General features: G+C 35.3%; 1 protein-coding gene across 1 annotated transcript in view; it reads left to right on the top strand.

Moving 5' to 3' along the window:
- Positions 1 to 14,886, top strand: part of LOC103095140 (zinc finger protein 501-like) — a 30,704-nt gene extending 15,818 nt beyond the window's left edge. The window contains exons 5-6 of the mRNA XM_056825799.1: positions 8,380 to 9,444; positions 14,091 to 14,886. Coding sequence (XP_056681777.1) covers positions 8,380 to 9,444; positions 14,091 to 14,215 — 1,190 coding nt within the window. The 3' untranslated portion in view covers positions 14,216 to 14,886. The remainder of the gene's footprint in view (positions 1 to 8,379; positions 9,445 to 14,090) is intronic.
- Positions 14,887 to 15,433: the final 547 nt, after the last annotated feature.

A 15,433-nucleotide genomic window follows, 5' to 3' on the forward strand; every position in this document is an offset into this window, starting at 1 on the left:
AGAGCAGTCTTTTGAAATCAAAACCCATATAAAGCAGTGATAAATCATGTCTTATTCTGGATTTCTATTCCCACAGTTCTTTTTCTAGATGTAGATAGCATCACTTGTCATCAGTCCCTTGGAATGTCCTGAATCATTGCATTTCTTTTAGTATCAATTCAGTTTCTGTGTACAGTGTTTTCCTCTTTCTGCTTATTTCACTCTTCATCAGTTCATGTTTGTCTTTCAAGTTCTTATAGATATCAATCTATTCATTATTCCTTATTGCATAGTAGTATTCCATTACCATCATATGCCATAATTTGTTCAGACACTCCTCAATTGAGAGACACCTCCTCATTTTCCAATTCTTTGCTACGAGAAAAAGCGCAGGTATAAATTTTTTTGTATAAACAGACCTTTTCCCTTTTTTTTTTAATCACTTAGGGATACAAATCTATTAGTGGTATAACTGTATGAAAGGACATGCATTATTTTAAAGCCCTTTGGGCATAGTTCCAAATTGCCTTCCAGAATGGATGGATCCATTCCCTACTGTGCCAGCAATATATTAGTGTCCCAACTTTGCCATATCCTCTTCAACATTTATTACTTTCATTTACTGTCATATTGGTCACTCTGCTACCTGTGAGGTGGTACCTCAGATTTGTTTTGATTTATATTTCTATATTCAGGAGGAATTTAGAACATTTTTCATGTGATTATTGATGGTTTTAATTTCTTCATCTCAAAACTGCCAATTCCTATCCCTTGACCATTTGTTAATTGGGGAATGGTTAGGTTATTTTTATAAATTTGACCTTGTTCTTTGTATATTTGAGAAATTAGTTCTTTGTCAGAGAAATTTGTCATAATTTTTTTTCCCACAGTTTCTTGCTTCCCTTCTAATTTGGATTACATTTGTTTTGTTTTCGGGAAATAAATCCACCTCACAGGTGTAAGCAATTTGAATAAAGTCAGAAAGTCAAAATTTCCAAGTCAAGGTAGTAAGTTAGATTTTACTGGAAGAGGACCAAGTCTTCCATGAAAACCAGACTTCTGCATTACATTGTTAACCCCGCTGCAAGAGATCAGTCACAATAGCTGAGGCTAGTTTAAATACACTTACAATAACAAATAGAATAGTTCCATACAAGGTGCATGAGTTTATCATGAGACAGAACATCATTTAGACTTTCTTAGGAAAACATTTACCCAACAACAGAGTTGATTGGTTAGTTGATTTAGGAAACCCCGTTTTTGTCCAAAGGTTAAATCAAAAGGCAATACCCTTATTTAGAAAAATAATAATGACTATTACCTAAGACACATATGATCTGGGGGGAGAAGGATGTTACTTGTGGTTAATTCCAAAAAGGGAAGGGTGAAGGCATTTCAACCATATCTGGACATGAAACTGAGAGGGTCAGCATCTTAAGACTAAGAGAAGTGCTTACTCTGAAACTAACCAGGAAGGGGCTGAAAATCCCCTGGAAAGCCGTTTTATACTATAGATTAGAAATCCTTATAAAAATCATGGATTCTGCTAATTGTCATTAGGATTATGATGGGATTATGCTAATCTAAACCTATCACCATCACTAAAATCCAATCAAGTATAAGTGGGTATTGTAAAAATTAAATTAGTATCTAATAATAAAAATATTACATTTTATGAGGTTTATTAAGGATTATTAGAAATCAAGGATACAAAGTAATAAACCACGTGCCCAGGGCGGATTATCCCATTTGAAGCTTACTTGCTACATCATTGCAATGGCAGAGCAGAGCAAGAGCGAGAGCGAGGTAGCCATTACTGCCAGTTAAATACTACTTGTGATCTCACCCAGGTGGAGACTCAGGTGAGATTATAGGGAATTCTGGGAAATACCAAGGACTTGTGGGGATTGAAGCCTAGGGTTCAAATCTCCATTTTTACATGCCTCGCTGAGGCCCGAGGAAGACTAGTCTCTCTGAAGGGTCTTGTAAACATACCAACTTTGAAATTATAATAATTTTAGGATAAGAGGAAAAGAGAACAAAACTAATAATTGCTAGGCGCATTGACAAAAAGCCAGTTAGGGGGAAGTCCCCTTTGGCATAAGAGTATACATACAAAACAAATGCATTCAAATCCCACACAGTTCAAATCACCACATCCCAAAATTCACTCTGGATCTTCTGGTGCAGTGTGTGGTCTTTGGAGGCATCTTCATGGTGTCTTCTCCAAACAGTTCACTTTCTGGATTCGGAGAGGTATCATGTTTCTTAACCTAAAATTACTCTCAGAAGGAATTTAGACTTTGCAATTTAAAATAATAATAATCATCATACATACCCCCCCTGCAGAGGGTGATTGAATACCACAGGGATCAGTTAGGGATGCATGGCTGTGTTATGAGGTGTATGAATCAATTGGCAAGAGAAATAAAAAAATATTTTTTAAATCCCAAATAGAAAAAGATAATTTCTGGATGAAATATAGACTATCAAAGTCTTATGTGTAAAAATTCCAAGTAAAGGAAACATAAATCTATAACAACAGGTCTTTGAATCAGGGACCAATTAAAATGATTTAAGCATTTAAGCATTTACCCAATCAGTAGCCAGGACTACAGAAAGTTGCCACATGATGAAAGACAGAAAAGGGACTTGATTTTTATTTTGATAGGGAAGTGTCATTCCCTGGTCTGATTTTACCTTCATTCTCAGGTATAGAGGGAGCCAGGATGATAGCCAAACATCGGTACTTGTCTATAAGTATTTTCACAAAGAGTGTGGATACAAGGATGGCCTACATCTTAATGTATGTCAAGTGTTGCAACCTTGAGTCTCACGCTAGGTTCAAGTCCTTAGTATTGGCTTAGAAGTACATCATTTCTACCTGGATTGGTGGTTTCTCCTCCTCTTCCTCCTCCTCCTCCTCCTTCTCCTCCTCCTCCTCCTCCTCCTCCTCCTCCCCCCCTCCCCCCCCTTCTTTTGGCATTATTCAGGTTAAATCTGTGCTCCTTTGGCACTATGCAATGACTGTTTTTGTATTCTCTTGTCCTGGAATCAGACAGAATCATTAACTAAAGTCCCATAATATTTTTTTAAACAATCAGTGGCATCATTTTTACATGTCTCAAGCTTTTTGGGTATGTATTGACATTATAGCAAATATATTTTAAACCTATATTACTGCTAAATCAAAAAAGTTAAAGAAAATCAATACTGGTGATATGTGCTTCAAATATAAAAAGGAGAGAAAAAATAAAAAACTGAAGTGGTTTATTGCACATGCAAGCAAAAACAATAATAAAAGTTATAAAATTCTAAAATATAGCTTATAATCATTGACACACTGTGTTAGCTAAGAAAATATAGAATACAAAGGGTTCTCACCAAAAATGAGATCCATTTCCTCTTCATGATCCACTGTGAGTACAAGCAATGAATCTTACAAAGTAACAGTTTTTTATAAAGAACAGTAGTACATGTAATGCACATTCAAAAAGGTATCAATATCCCCAAAATTCTCAATAGCTCAATTAATTACAATAGCAAACAGACCTACTATCATATTTTACATGAGTCTACTGTATGACATTTAAGGAAATGGATATTTGTCATAAGTTTTACAGATGTAGCACATCTTTCAACCTTGGCAAATACATTTTTAAAACTCAGCAAAACTTATTTGTGTCTAGAACATCATCAAGAAATCTAGAGATAATTCTGGTGAAAAGGTAAAGTGAGCTGAAGAGTTATAAATGAGAGATGCTCCTCTTTTGGGAGTCATCTAGGGGTACCATGCCCTGGGATTAACTTCCAGGCTCCTTTGGTATGAGACTGTGATGTCCAATCCATTCACATTTTTACAAATGTGGGAGGTGGGGATTAAAATTGTACTTCACTTCAGCTACTAAACGGGACCTTACCTCCTGTTAGAGGCAGGCAAAATGATCAGAGTTGTTGAAAAAAAATCTAAAAATCATGTCTAAAGATCCCTTAAAATCAATTTGAGATATTTAGCTCATTAAATTTTACAAAGATTGTTATACAGTTTTAATCAGTTTTTATAAAGTTCATCCATCCTCTATGTGACAATTTACAAAGTCAAAATAGAAAAGGCTGTTTTTATATATGGGTTTATTCAATAATATTTGTTCAGCATAGTTATAGGGGAAAAGGAACAGAATATAACAGTAGTTAAAACCCAGTACATTAAAATGATTCATTGTAACAGAATAGTATTGAATACATTAATATATGAACTTAAAACCAACAAAATTAAATCTTAAAACAATCAGCAAAATGCAATAAAATACAGATTTTTATAAAACATTAGAGTCTGAAAAGCCTTAAAAATATAACCTCCAGCCTCTTTAAAGTTTGTTTTTGTTTTGTTTTATCTATTGAGATGCCTTTTGTCAGAACTGACAAATATCCGACAGCAAGGGTGAATGTGGGTTGTAGGAATCTCAAATTGGGCAGACGTAAATGGCAAAGAGTTGCAGGGAGATGAATTTCTCTCCTGAATCTCAGGTGAGATAAATAAAAGTATCAGTGCACTCAAAAAATATCCTTTGAAATAGGAAATGCACTCTCTCTCATAGAATACACCATTCTTATAACTTCCTGTTTGGAAAAGTCTCTTTCTTCTCCTTGTTCCACCCCCCTGAGGTCCCCTGCCACGTGAAGGCTAATTGTTGCCTAAGGAAAGGACACCCCAGTTTTTACCAGTTGGTTTGTGATTCCTGAAGACACAGAAGCAGCTACCAGCAGCCTGGGTCCTGGGTCCTGGGGCGATCTAGCTCGGGGGCTGGAGATCAGTTGGGGCCCGGGCCAGGGTTGGGACTGGGGTGGGAGATCGATCTGGGTCAAGCAGGTCGAGTGGATGACTGCAGGCAGGAGCGGATGGCTGGAGCACAGAAGCAGGCAGCAGGAGCAAGCTGAATCAGAAGGTTTCCTGAAAAGCCTTGGCAGGAGAAACATGGCTTAAAAAAAATTATCTAGGCTGTCTTAAAAAAAAAAATTGAGAAGTTCTCGTCTGCCTTATGGTTGCCATTAACTGTACAAATTAAATTAGTATCTAGTAATAAAAATGTTATATTTTATGAGGTTTATTAAGGATTATTAGAAATCAAGGATACAAAATAATAAACCACGTGCCCAGGGCTGATTAGCCCATTCAAAACTTACTTACTACATCATTGCAATGGCTGAGCAGAGCAAGAGCGAGGTAGGCGTTACTACCAGTTAAATACTATTTGTGATCTTGCCCAGGTGAAGACTCAGGTGAGATTATAGGGAATTCTGGGAAATACCAAGGACTTCTGGGGATTAAAGTATAGGGTTCAAATCTCCATTTTTACAGTATAAGGGGTCTATCTCCTTGACAGCTTATACAAAACCTTTTTAATTTAATATAGTCAAAATGATTCATTTTTACATCTTGTAATGTTCTCTGTCTCTTGTTTTGTCTTTACTACTTCCCTTCTCCATAGATCTGACAGGGTTACTACTTCTCATTCACCTAATTTATTTACTTATAATATTATTCTTTATGTTAAAGTTATATACCCATTGTGAATTTATGTTGGTATAAGGTGTGAGAAATGGGTCTAAACCTAATTTTTGCCATGCTGCTTTCTAATTCTCCCAGCAATTTTTGTCCAATATTGAGTTCTTTTCCCAAAAGCTGTGATCTTGGGGTTTATGGAACACTAGATTGCTGAGATCATTTACCTGAAGGATAGCCCATTGATCCACCCTTCTGTCTCTGAGCTAATGCCATAGTGTTTTGTTGATCACTGCTTGATAGTACAGTTTAAGATGTGGTACTTCTAGGTCGCCATCCTTCACATTGCTTTTCATTGTTCTTGATATTCTTGATCTTTTGTTTTTTCAGATCAATTTTGTAATTTTTTCCCCCAATTTTATAAAATATTTTTTGGTATTTTGTTACATATGACACTGAAGAAGTAAATTAATTTAGGTAGTATTGACATTTTTATATTAGCTCATCCTACCCATGAGCAATGAATGTTTACCAATTGTTTAGATCTACTTTTATTTTTATGAAAAATGTTTTGTAGTTGTGTTCATATAATTCCTGTGCTTCTCTTGGCAGATAGATTGCCAAATATTTTATATCACCTAGAGTTGACCATATAAAATACTTTGAAATTAAAAGTGCTTGGAAAACTAGAAAAGAGTATGGCAAAAATTAGGCATAGACCAATAGCTCATACCCTATATCAAGATATGGTCAAAATGGGGATATGATTTGGACATAAAGGGTGATATTATAAGTAAATTAAGGGAACATAGAATTGTTTACCTGGAAGATCTAGGGAGAAAGGAAGAATTTATCACCAAACATTATAGGATGTAAAATGAATAATTTTGACTGTATCAAGTTTAAACTATTTTGAGCAAATGAAACCAGTGTAAGAAAGATCAGAAGAGAAACAAAAAACTGGGAAACTCTGTTTTATACCAGATTTCTCTGATGTCATTTTTGAAACATACAAAAATATAGGTCAGTTTTATCCAAGTCATTCCCCAATTGACAAATGGTCATAGGTTATGAATAAGCATTTTTCCAATGAAGAAATTAAAGCTCTTGATTAGAGAACTAAATTAAAAGAACTCTGAAGTATCACCTCATTCCTAACGGATTGACCAATATGACAGTAAAGAAAAGTGACAAATGTTAGAGGGGATGTGGCAAAATTGGGCACTTAATACCTTGCTGTTGGATTTGAGAACTGACCCATCCTTTCTGGAGAGCAACTTGTAATGACTCCCAAAGGGCTACAAAACAGTGCATATCTTTTGATCCAGTAATACCACAACTAGGTCTGTGCCCCAAAATGATCGGAAAAAAAAGGGAAAGGATCTACTTGTAGGAAAATTTGTAACTGCTCTGTTGTTAGTAGCAAAGAATTGGAAATTGAAGGGATGTCTATCAGTTGTCAAATGGCTGAGCAAATTGTGGTATAAGAGGATGATGGAATACTTAATATTATCCCATAATTAATGATGAACAGGATTTCAGAAAGATCTAGGAAGACCCCCATGAACTGATGCAAAGTGAAATAAGCAGAACCATGAGAACATTATATACTATAACAATAATGTTAAGGAAGGTTCAACTGTGATAGCTTTGGCTACTCTCAGCAATACAATGATCCAGTACAATTCTGAGGGACTTATGACAAAGAATGCCTTCGGAGAAAGAGCTGTTGGAATTAGAATGCAGATGAAAGCATAGAATTTTTCACTTATTTATTTGGGTTTTTGTTTTGAGGATGTGGTTTTATATGATTATTCATTTCTTTCTTTTTTTTTTGTCAATAAAAGCTCTGTTACAATGGCTTTTTTACATTTTAGAATATTTTTCCATAGCCACATGACTCATGATCCTCCCCCATTCGAAAGCTGACAAACAGTTCCACTGAATTATACATGTATCATTGTTCAAAACCTATTTCTATGTTATTCATATTTGCAGTAGAATGATCCTTTAACATCAAAACCCTAATCACATCCCTATTGCACTATGTGATTGAGTATATTTTTTCCTAATGCATTTCAGGTTCCACAATTCTTTGTCTGTATATGGATACTTTCTTTCTCATAAGTTCCTCCAGATTGTCCTTGTCATTGCATTGCTGCTGGTAGTGAAGCTGATCATATTTGATTGTTCCACTGTGTATCAGTCTCTGTCTACAATGTTCTGCTGCTTATGGTGCATTTTAAAGATGGATATTTAGTATGTCTGCCCTGAATGGCATAATATCTTTGCATCTGTAGGGAAAAGAAGAGATCTTATATTCCACTTTGAAAATTACTGCATGAGAGTTAAAAAGAGTGAAGTTGTTTCTCAGCTTAGCTTATAAAATTTACCAAGAATATGATAGTATATCCAAAATGATGGGAACGAAATATCTGGAAGGTTAGGTGAGATTGACAAAATTATAAGATTAATCAATGAGTGATTTTTAAAGGAAAGACACAATGGGCAATTGATAAAAGATTGTTCAATACTGTCAACAAAGAATGCTTAGGCCCAAGGTTTGAATTGTAGTCTACTTGCAGGCAAGTGGGTGAGGTCACTTCTCTATTCCTTACTTATGATATGAGTTGTGAATTATGATGAGAATCTTGGTCCTGTCTGTCACAGATCCGTTGTGAGGTTCCATTATTATTATAAGTGAAAGTATTTCTAAAATGTTCCATCTTGCAATTATGACCAAATGGTATAATGCAAAAACTGGTTCTGATTTTTGAAAATTTTTTTGACCTTAGGAAATAGAATAAAAATCTGTCTACTTATTGCCATCAGAAGAAAGAGGAAATAATATACTCATTGTGTGTGTGTGTGTTTCTGTCATTATTTGTTTTCTTCAGAGGCAGAGACTAATTTTGAAGTTAAGGAGATGATTACAAAACTAAGCCGGAGGACAAAACTGAGCCTGAGGAAATGCTTTCCTGAAGAAGTACGACTTACTGAGTTACCTAAGAAAACTCCTGAATTGCCCCTGTATCAAGGAAATCTAAGGGGAATTTCCTTCGACTTGAGTTTAGACCTCATTAGACATCCAAAATGTAAAAGTGTAGAGAAGATTTCTGTGAGTAATAAAAGTGGGAGAACTTTCAAGCAGAACTCCAAACTTGATTCATATCAAATAATCCACTCTGGAGAGAAACCTAATGAATATAAACACTGTGGAAAGGCTTTCACACATAAAGATATTCTTGCTGTACATCAGAGAATCCGAACTGTAGAGAAACCTTATGAATGTAAACAATGTGGAAAACATTTCACACAAAGGAGTAATCTTGCTAGACATCAGAAAATCCACACTGGAGAGAAACCTTATGAATGTAAACAATGTGGAAAGGCTTTCAAACAGAGGAGCCATCTTGCTGAGCATCAGAGAATCCATACTGGAGTGAAACCTTATAAATGTAAACAATGTAGAAAGTGTTTCAGAAAGAGGGGCAATCTTGTTATGCATCAGAAAATCCACACTGGAGAGAAACCTTATGAATGTACACTGTGTGGAAAGGCTTTCACATGCAAGGGTGATCTTGGTAAGCATCAGAGAATCCACACTGGAGAGAAACCTTATGAATGTAAACAGTGTGGAAAAGCTTTCAACCGGAGGGGCCATCTTGTTGCACATCAGAGAATTCACACTGGAGACAAACCTTATGAATGTACACAATGTGGAAAGACTTTCAAACGAAGGAGCCATCTTGCTGGGCATCAGAAAATCCACACTAGAGTGAAATCTTATCAATGTAAACAATGTGGAAAGGCTTTCACAGAGAGGAGCACTCTTGTTAGGCATCAGAGAATCCACACTGGAGAGGAACCCTATGAATGTAAAGAATGTGGAAAGAGTTTCATAGGGAGGCACTCTCTTGCTATACATCAGAGAATCCACACTGGAGAGAAATTTTATGAAGGTAATAAATCCAGATAGCCTTTGTCTTAATATTCCATAGTTGCTTCAGTTAAGAAAATCCCCACAGAATAGAAACCTCATGAGTGAGGGTGAGCTTATTGCTGCCACTCCTAGCTTATTTGACATAAGAGGATTCACACAAGAAAGAATCTTTAGGAATATATTTAGTGTGGTAAGGCCTTCAGGCAACAATCATCTTATTCCCAAGCAAGAATTCCTTTTGGATAGAAATCTTATTTCTGTCATGAATGAAGAAAGACATTGAAATGGAGAGTTTAGATCTTGTTCAGTATGAGAACATGTCTTCTTAACAGACCAGTTCTATATGGATATCCTGTAGGAAGGTTTTCAGCCAGAGATTATCCATTTATATCAGGGAATTCATAGTGAAAGAAAACTTAATTTTTATGTGCTCAAGTTTATGTGCTTTTCTCAGGAGGAGGGTGATCAGTATTATTTGGAGAAATGTAAATAATAGCCAATCTAATAGATGTGGGCTGTCTGAGGGACCAGCCCACATCTATTAGATTGGCTATTATGACTAAAAACAAAAGTCAAAAAAGTGGAGGAAATGTGGGAAGACTGAAAAAGGAATGAACTTTTGGCATTATGAACTAATTCAGCTGTTCTTGAGAGATCAGTTTGGAACTATAGCCAAAGGGCATTTAAAATAAAGAAAAAGGGTGTATGTATATATATATATATATATATATATATATATATATATATATATATATATATATATATATATAATACAAAACACTTAAAGGTACTCTTTTTGAGTTGACAAAAGAATTAGAAATTAAAGTGTAAACTCATCATTTGGAAAATGGCTGAGCAGATGGCATATAATTGTAATGGAATCCTATTATTTTATCATGGAAAGACTTGAGAACTGATTCAGACTTTTTAATTTAGTGCCATCAAAATTATTTCTTTTACATTTTATGTTCTCTGTATTTTATTTGAGATGTGACAAATTAATCTAAATCTAATTTTTCCCATATTGTTTTCCAATTCTCCCAGCAGTTTGCTAACTAGAGAATTCTTGTTCCAAAAGCTGGGATCTTGTTGAGGTCATTTACCCCTAGTTTATTCTATTAACCCACCCTTCTGTCTCTTAGCCAGTACCATATTGTTTTTTTTTTTTAAATTTAATGTATATCATTATTTAATTTAAAATATTTCTCCATGGTTACATAATTCATCTTCTTTCATTCCCCCCCCCCCCGCCCCCGGGCCAACAAGCAATTCCACTGGGTTTTACATGTATCATTCTTCAAAACCTATTTCTATGTTACTATTATTTGTAGTAGAGGGATCTTTTAGCTCCAAAACCCCAGTCTCATCCCCATTGAACCATATGATCAATCACGTTTTTCTTCTGTATCTCTACTCCCACAGTTCTTTCTCTGGATGGGAATAGCATTCTTTCTCATAAATTCTTCTGGATTGTCCTGGCTTATTGCATTGCTGGTACTAGAGAAGTCCATTACATTCAGTTGTGCCATAATGTATCAGTCTCTGTGTACAATGTTCTCCTGACTCTGCTCCTTTCCCTCTACATCAATTCCTGGAGGTCTTTCCAGTTCCTTATTCTTTTAAGCACAGTAGAATTCCAACCCCATCAGATACCACAATTTGTTCAGCTATCCCCCAATAGATGGACACCCCCTCATTTTCCAATTTTGCTACCACAAAGAGCAAGGCTATAAATATTTTTGTGTATGTATTTTTCCCTATTATCTCTTTGGAGTACAAACACATCAGTGGAATGGCTGGATTCAGAGGGCAAGTATTCTTTTAAAGTCCTTTTGGCATAGTTCCATATTGCCTTCGAATAGTTGGATCAATTAACAACTCCAGCAGCAATGCATTAGTGTCCCAATTTTGCCACATTCTCTCCAACATTTATTACTTTCCTTTGCTGTTATATTGGCCAATCTGCTAGGTGTGAGGTGATACCTCAGAGTTGTTTTGATTTGCATTTCTCTATAAGAGATTTAGAACACTTTTTCACGTGCTTATTGATAGTTTTGATTTTTTTAATCTGAAAATTGCCTATTGCTGTCCCTTGCCCAGTTATCAATTTTGTAATGGCTTGATTTTTTTGTATAATTGATTTAGCTCCTTATAAATTTGAGAAATTACACCTTTCTCAGAAATTTTTGTTATAAAGATTTTTTCTCAGTTTGTTGTTCCCTTTCTAATTTTGGTTGCCTTGCTTTGTTTGTACAAAACGTTTTTAATTTAATGTAATGAAAATTATTCATTTTACATTTTGTATTCTCTTATCTCTTGCTTGGTCTTAAATTCTTAACTTTTCCATAGATCTGACAGGTATACTGTTCTATGTTCACCTATTGTACTTATAATTTCCTTCTGTGTATTTTTTTTTAAACCCTGTGTTGTGTATTGGCTCCAAGGCAGAAGAGTGGTAAGGGCTAGGCAATGGGGGTCAAATGACTTGCCCAGGGGTCACACAGCTGGGAAGTGTCCGAGGTCAGATTTGAACCCAGTACCTCCCATCTCTAGGCCGGACTCTCAATCCACTTAGCCACCCAGCTTCCCCCTCCTTCTGTGTATTTAAATCATTTACTCATTCTGAATTTATCTTGGTATCGGATGTGAGATATTGACCTAAACCTAATCTCTCCCATACTGTTTTCTAATTTTTCCAGCAATTTTTGTCAAATAGTGAGTTCTTGTCCCAAAAGCTGGGATCTTTGGGTTTATCTTACACTACCTTATTGAAGTCATTTATTCCAGTTATTACATTGATCCTCCTTTCTGTCTTTTGGCCAGTACCATATTGTTTTGATGGTCACAGCTTTATTAGTATCATTAGTATTAGTATCATTTAAGATCTGGTACTGCTAGGCCCCCATTCTTCAGATTTTTTTTTCATTAGTTCCTGGATAGTCTTGATCTCTTGTTCTTCCAGATGTTATAAGGAGTTTTATTAGGTTCATTCTATCTCATTAAGAACAGAAGTTTTATGTTAACTTTTATTAATATCACTCTTTTGCCTTTAAAAACCACAGCAAGTAGTTCTTGCTCTCTGTGACTTTAAGAGGCCTGTCATAAAAGAGAGAATTCAGTTGATCCTTGGGGGGAGTTTCTCTGGCTTCCTTGGGAGCAGGGTTGCTGGTTCATTCTCTCAGACAAAGAAGATCGGTTAGTTACTTTTGAGAGTTTGAGATAGACATAAGGAGAAGAGAAAAGAGTCTGGTTTATTGAAGGTTTTTCTCCTCAGTTCCTGGAAGGAGAAGGAGTTTTGAGAGGGGCTCTTCCCACTTTCTCTGACTTGGGAGTAGGGCCTGCAACATCAGTCTGCCAAGAGATTCTGACAGTTCTGTCTGACAGTTTGAGTTCATATATTACTTTAAGGTGGTTAAAGATGATTTTAATTAGAATCGTTTAGTTAGAGAATATTATTCTAAGATAGTGAGAGTAAGGTTAAGGAGGTCTGTTCTATCAGACAAGAAGGCACTGCACAAAAAGCAGATTTTGGGGGGTTTATTTAGATATTTTTAGTATAGCTTTAGGAATTTTTGGCATAATATAAGATTAATAGATATAATTCCAATTTCCTACCTCTGATATTCTATCCCTGCTTCTCCTCCATAAATAATGACAATGGTTTCCCAAACAGCGATCTTCAACTTAATCAACCTCCACTAATAATATTGATCACCCATAACAGTTTTAGTTTACTTATAACACAGATGAACTCTGTTATAATATTTTCTAATTCTATAAAAACATTTTTTGGTAGTTTGATGGGTGTAGTACTGAATAAGTAAATTAGTTCAGGTAGTAGTGTCATTTTTATTATAATAGTTCATCCTGCCCATGAACAATGAATGTTTTTCTAACTGTTTAGATATAGTTTTATTTGTGTGAAAAGTGTTTTGTAGTTGTGATCATATAATTCCCGTGTCTGTCTTGACAAAAGATTCTCAAATATTTTATATTGTCTAGTGATTAATAATGGGAGTTTCTCTTAACTTTTGCTGCTCATTTTCGTTGGAAATACATAAAAATGCTGATGATGTATTGGGTTTATTTTGTTTCCTGTAATTTTGCTAAAATTATTAATTATTTCAACTAGTTTTTTAGTTGGTTTTCTAGGATTCTCTAAGTATACCATGTTATCTTCTGCAAAAAGTGATATTTTAGTTCTGGATCAATTTTTGGTCCCATCCAAAGGCCTGATGAAATGTTTTGTGTTCATTTAAATCACTCTAGATAATATAAAGTATAAGAGTTTATAATCAATAGTGAACAACATTCTTTCTGGAATGAAGGGATGTACAGGGAATGATTACAAGAAGAACTTTACCTTGAGCTCATACTTGAGTATATACTGGACACACAATGCTCAAGATAAGATTCAGTATCTAGGAAAGGTGTTTTGCTGTAGCCCAGTCTTCATAGACTGTCCCACAGAGGAGCCCTCTTTAAACACTCCAAATTTCATACTGTACAAAAAAATACTACAGTGATAAAGAACTTTTTCCCTGGAATGTAAATGGTCATCATTCTTCCTCAATATTTGTTGGCATTCATCTATTACAGTTTTTTTAGTCATTGCCTAGTTAATTGGCACTTACTAGTTTCCTTTTTTTTTGCTGGCACATATAGGTCTTTCCAAGCAAACAAATAAGAGGAAATGGGGAAGATGTAGAAGGAATAGAGGATCTAATCACTACTGTTCAGTCCATTCTTTCCAAGGACTGAGGCTCATGATGCATTGGGCTGATTTCTGAGACTGTGAAAGAGTCCCACCATTCTGATGAAGTAATAAGGGAGGATTTGAGTGTGCAAGTCCACCTTGTTTCAAAATATCAACACAAGTTTGAGAGCGCACTACTAAAAAGTTAAACTGTCTGCAGATTTCTTAACCCTTTTCTGACTCAAGGAAAAGAAAAAAGCATACGAATTTGGAAAAATCCAACTAGTATTAGTTTTTGCTGAATTTCTTATCTATTTTATAATTCTTTTCATTGGACTTCAAGAACTATGTGTTTCTGACTACAAAAAGGAAAATATTGGAGGTGCTAAAAGCGAAAAAGTCCATGTGATAGATAGTCTGATGTAAAATCCTATCAATTAGATCCAGCGTAGAGCATTGAAATTGTGTGAGGACTAAAATACGGAAACAGAGAATTAAGAAAATATAGCGTGGGTGATTAATGTATGAAAAGGCTGACAGGGAAAACTTCTCTATAAACTTTTAAGTTTAGACTTTTCGAAGTCAATTGAGTGGGCAAAACAATTCATTCTTGCCAAGCTAGATCTTGTTTGGGTTTTGGGATTTCTAAATAAGGAGATGGGATCATTAAAGATGACTATGATACTGCAATGATTTGTAAGAATTGATTTTTATTCCAGGATGAGTTCTACCTTAAAGAAAATCAAATAAAAGAACAGAATGAAATCTCTTCTGTGTGTGTGCATTCTGCAACATTTTTTGCTCTAAGCTGTGAATGGTAAGATTTGCCATTTGAATTAAAAGTTTTTGAGACTGCAACTCATTTTGAGTCTTCAGTTTAGGTATAATTGTCTGATGGACCACGAAGTCAGTTATCCAGCTTCCCAGTAACAAGCCACCAGTTACTCTGAAGGAATGTGCTCCTAAACACTCACAGGTGGAAAGCTTCATCTCATAGAAGTCAAAGAGATGATTGTCAGCACGTGACAGTAGGATCCCTTTTTGATCCAGGAACCCCACTTTGTCATTTTAAATGGAATGTTTTCCACCCAATTATTCCCGAATCTGGCTGTAAAGTGGAATAATTGCCTGATTGACACTTTTAATTCTGACCTGGTCAAATAGTTTTGAATCATTATGCATTGAGGCTGATGTCTAAAGGACTAGTGTTAATGTGGTTAAACTCTTGTATCTCCTTTTTCTTTAATGGAAAATGTCTATAATCTGAGGAAGTGGCAAAGGAAATGTAGGAACAGAATACAAATTGTAAGAT

Source organism: Monodelphis domestica, chromosome 4 (assembly GCF_027887165.1).
Source record: "Monodelphis domestica isolate mMonDom1 chromosome 4, mMonDom1.pri, whole genome shotgun sequence".
Classification (NCBI taxonomy): Eukaryota; Metazoa; Chordata; class Mammalia; order Didelphimorphia; family Didelphidae; genus Monodelphis; species Monodelphis domestica.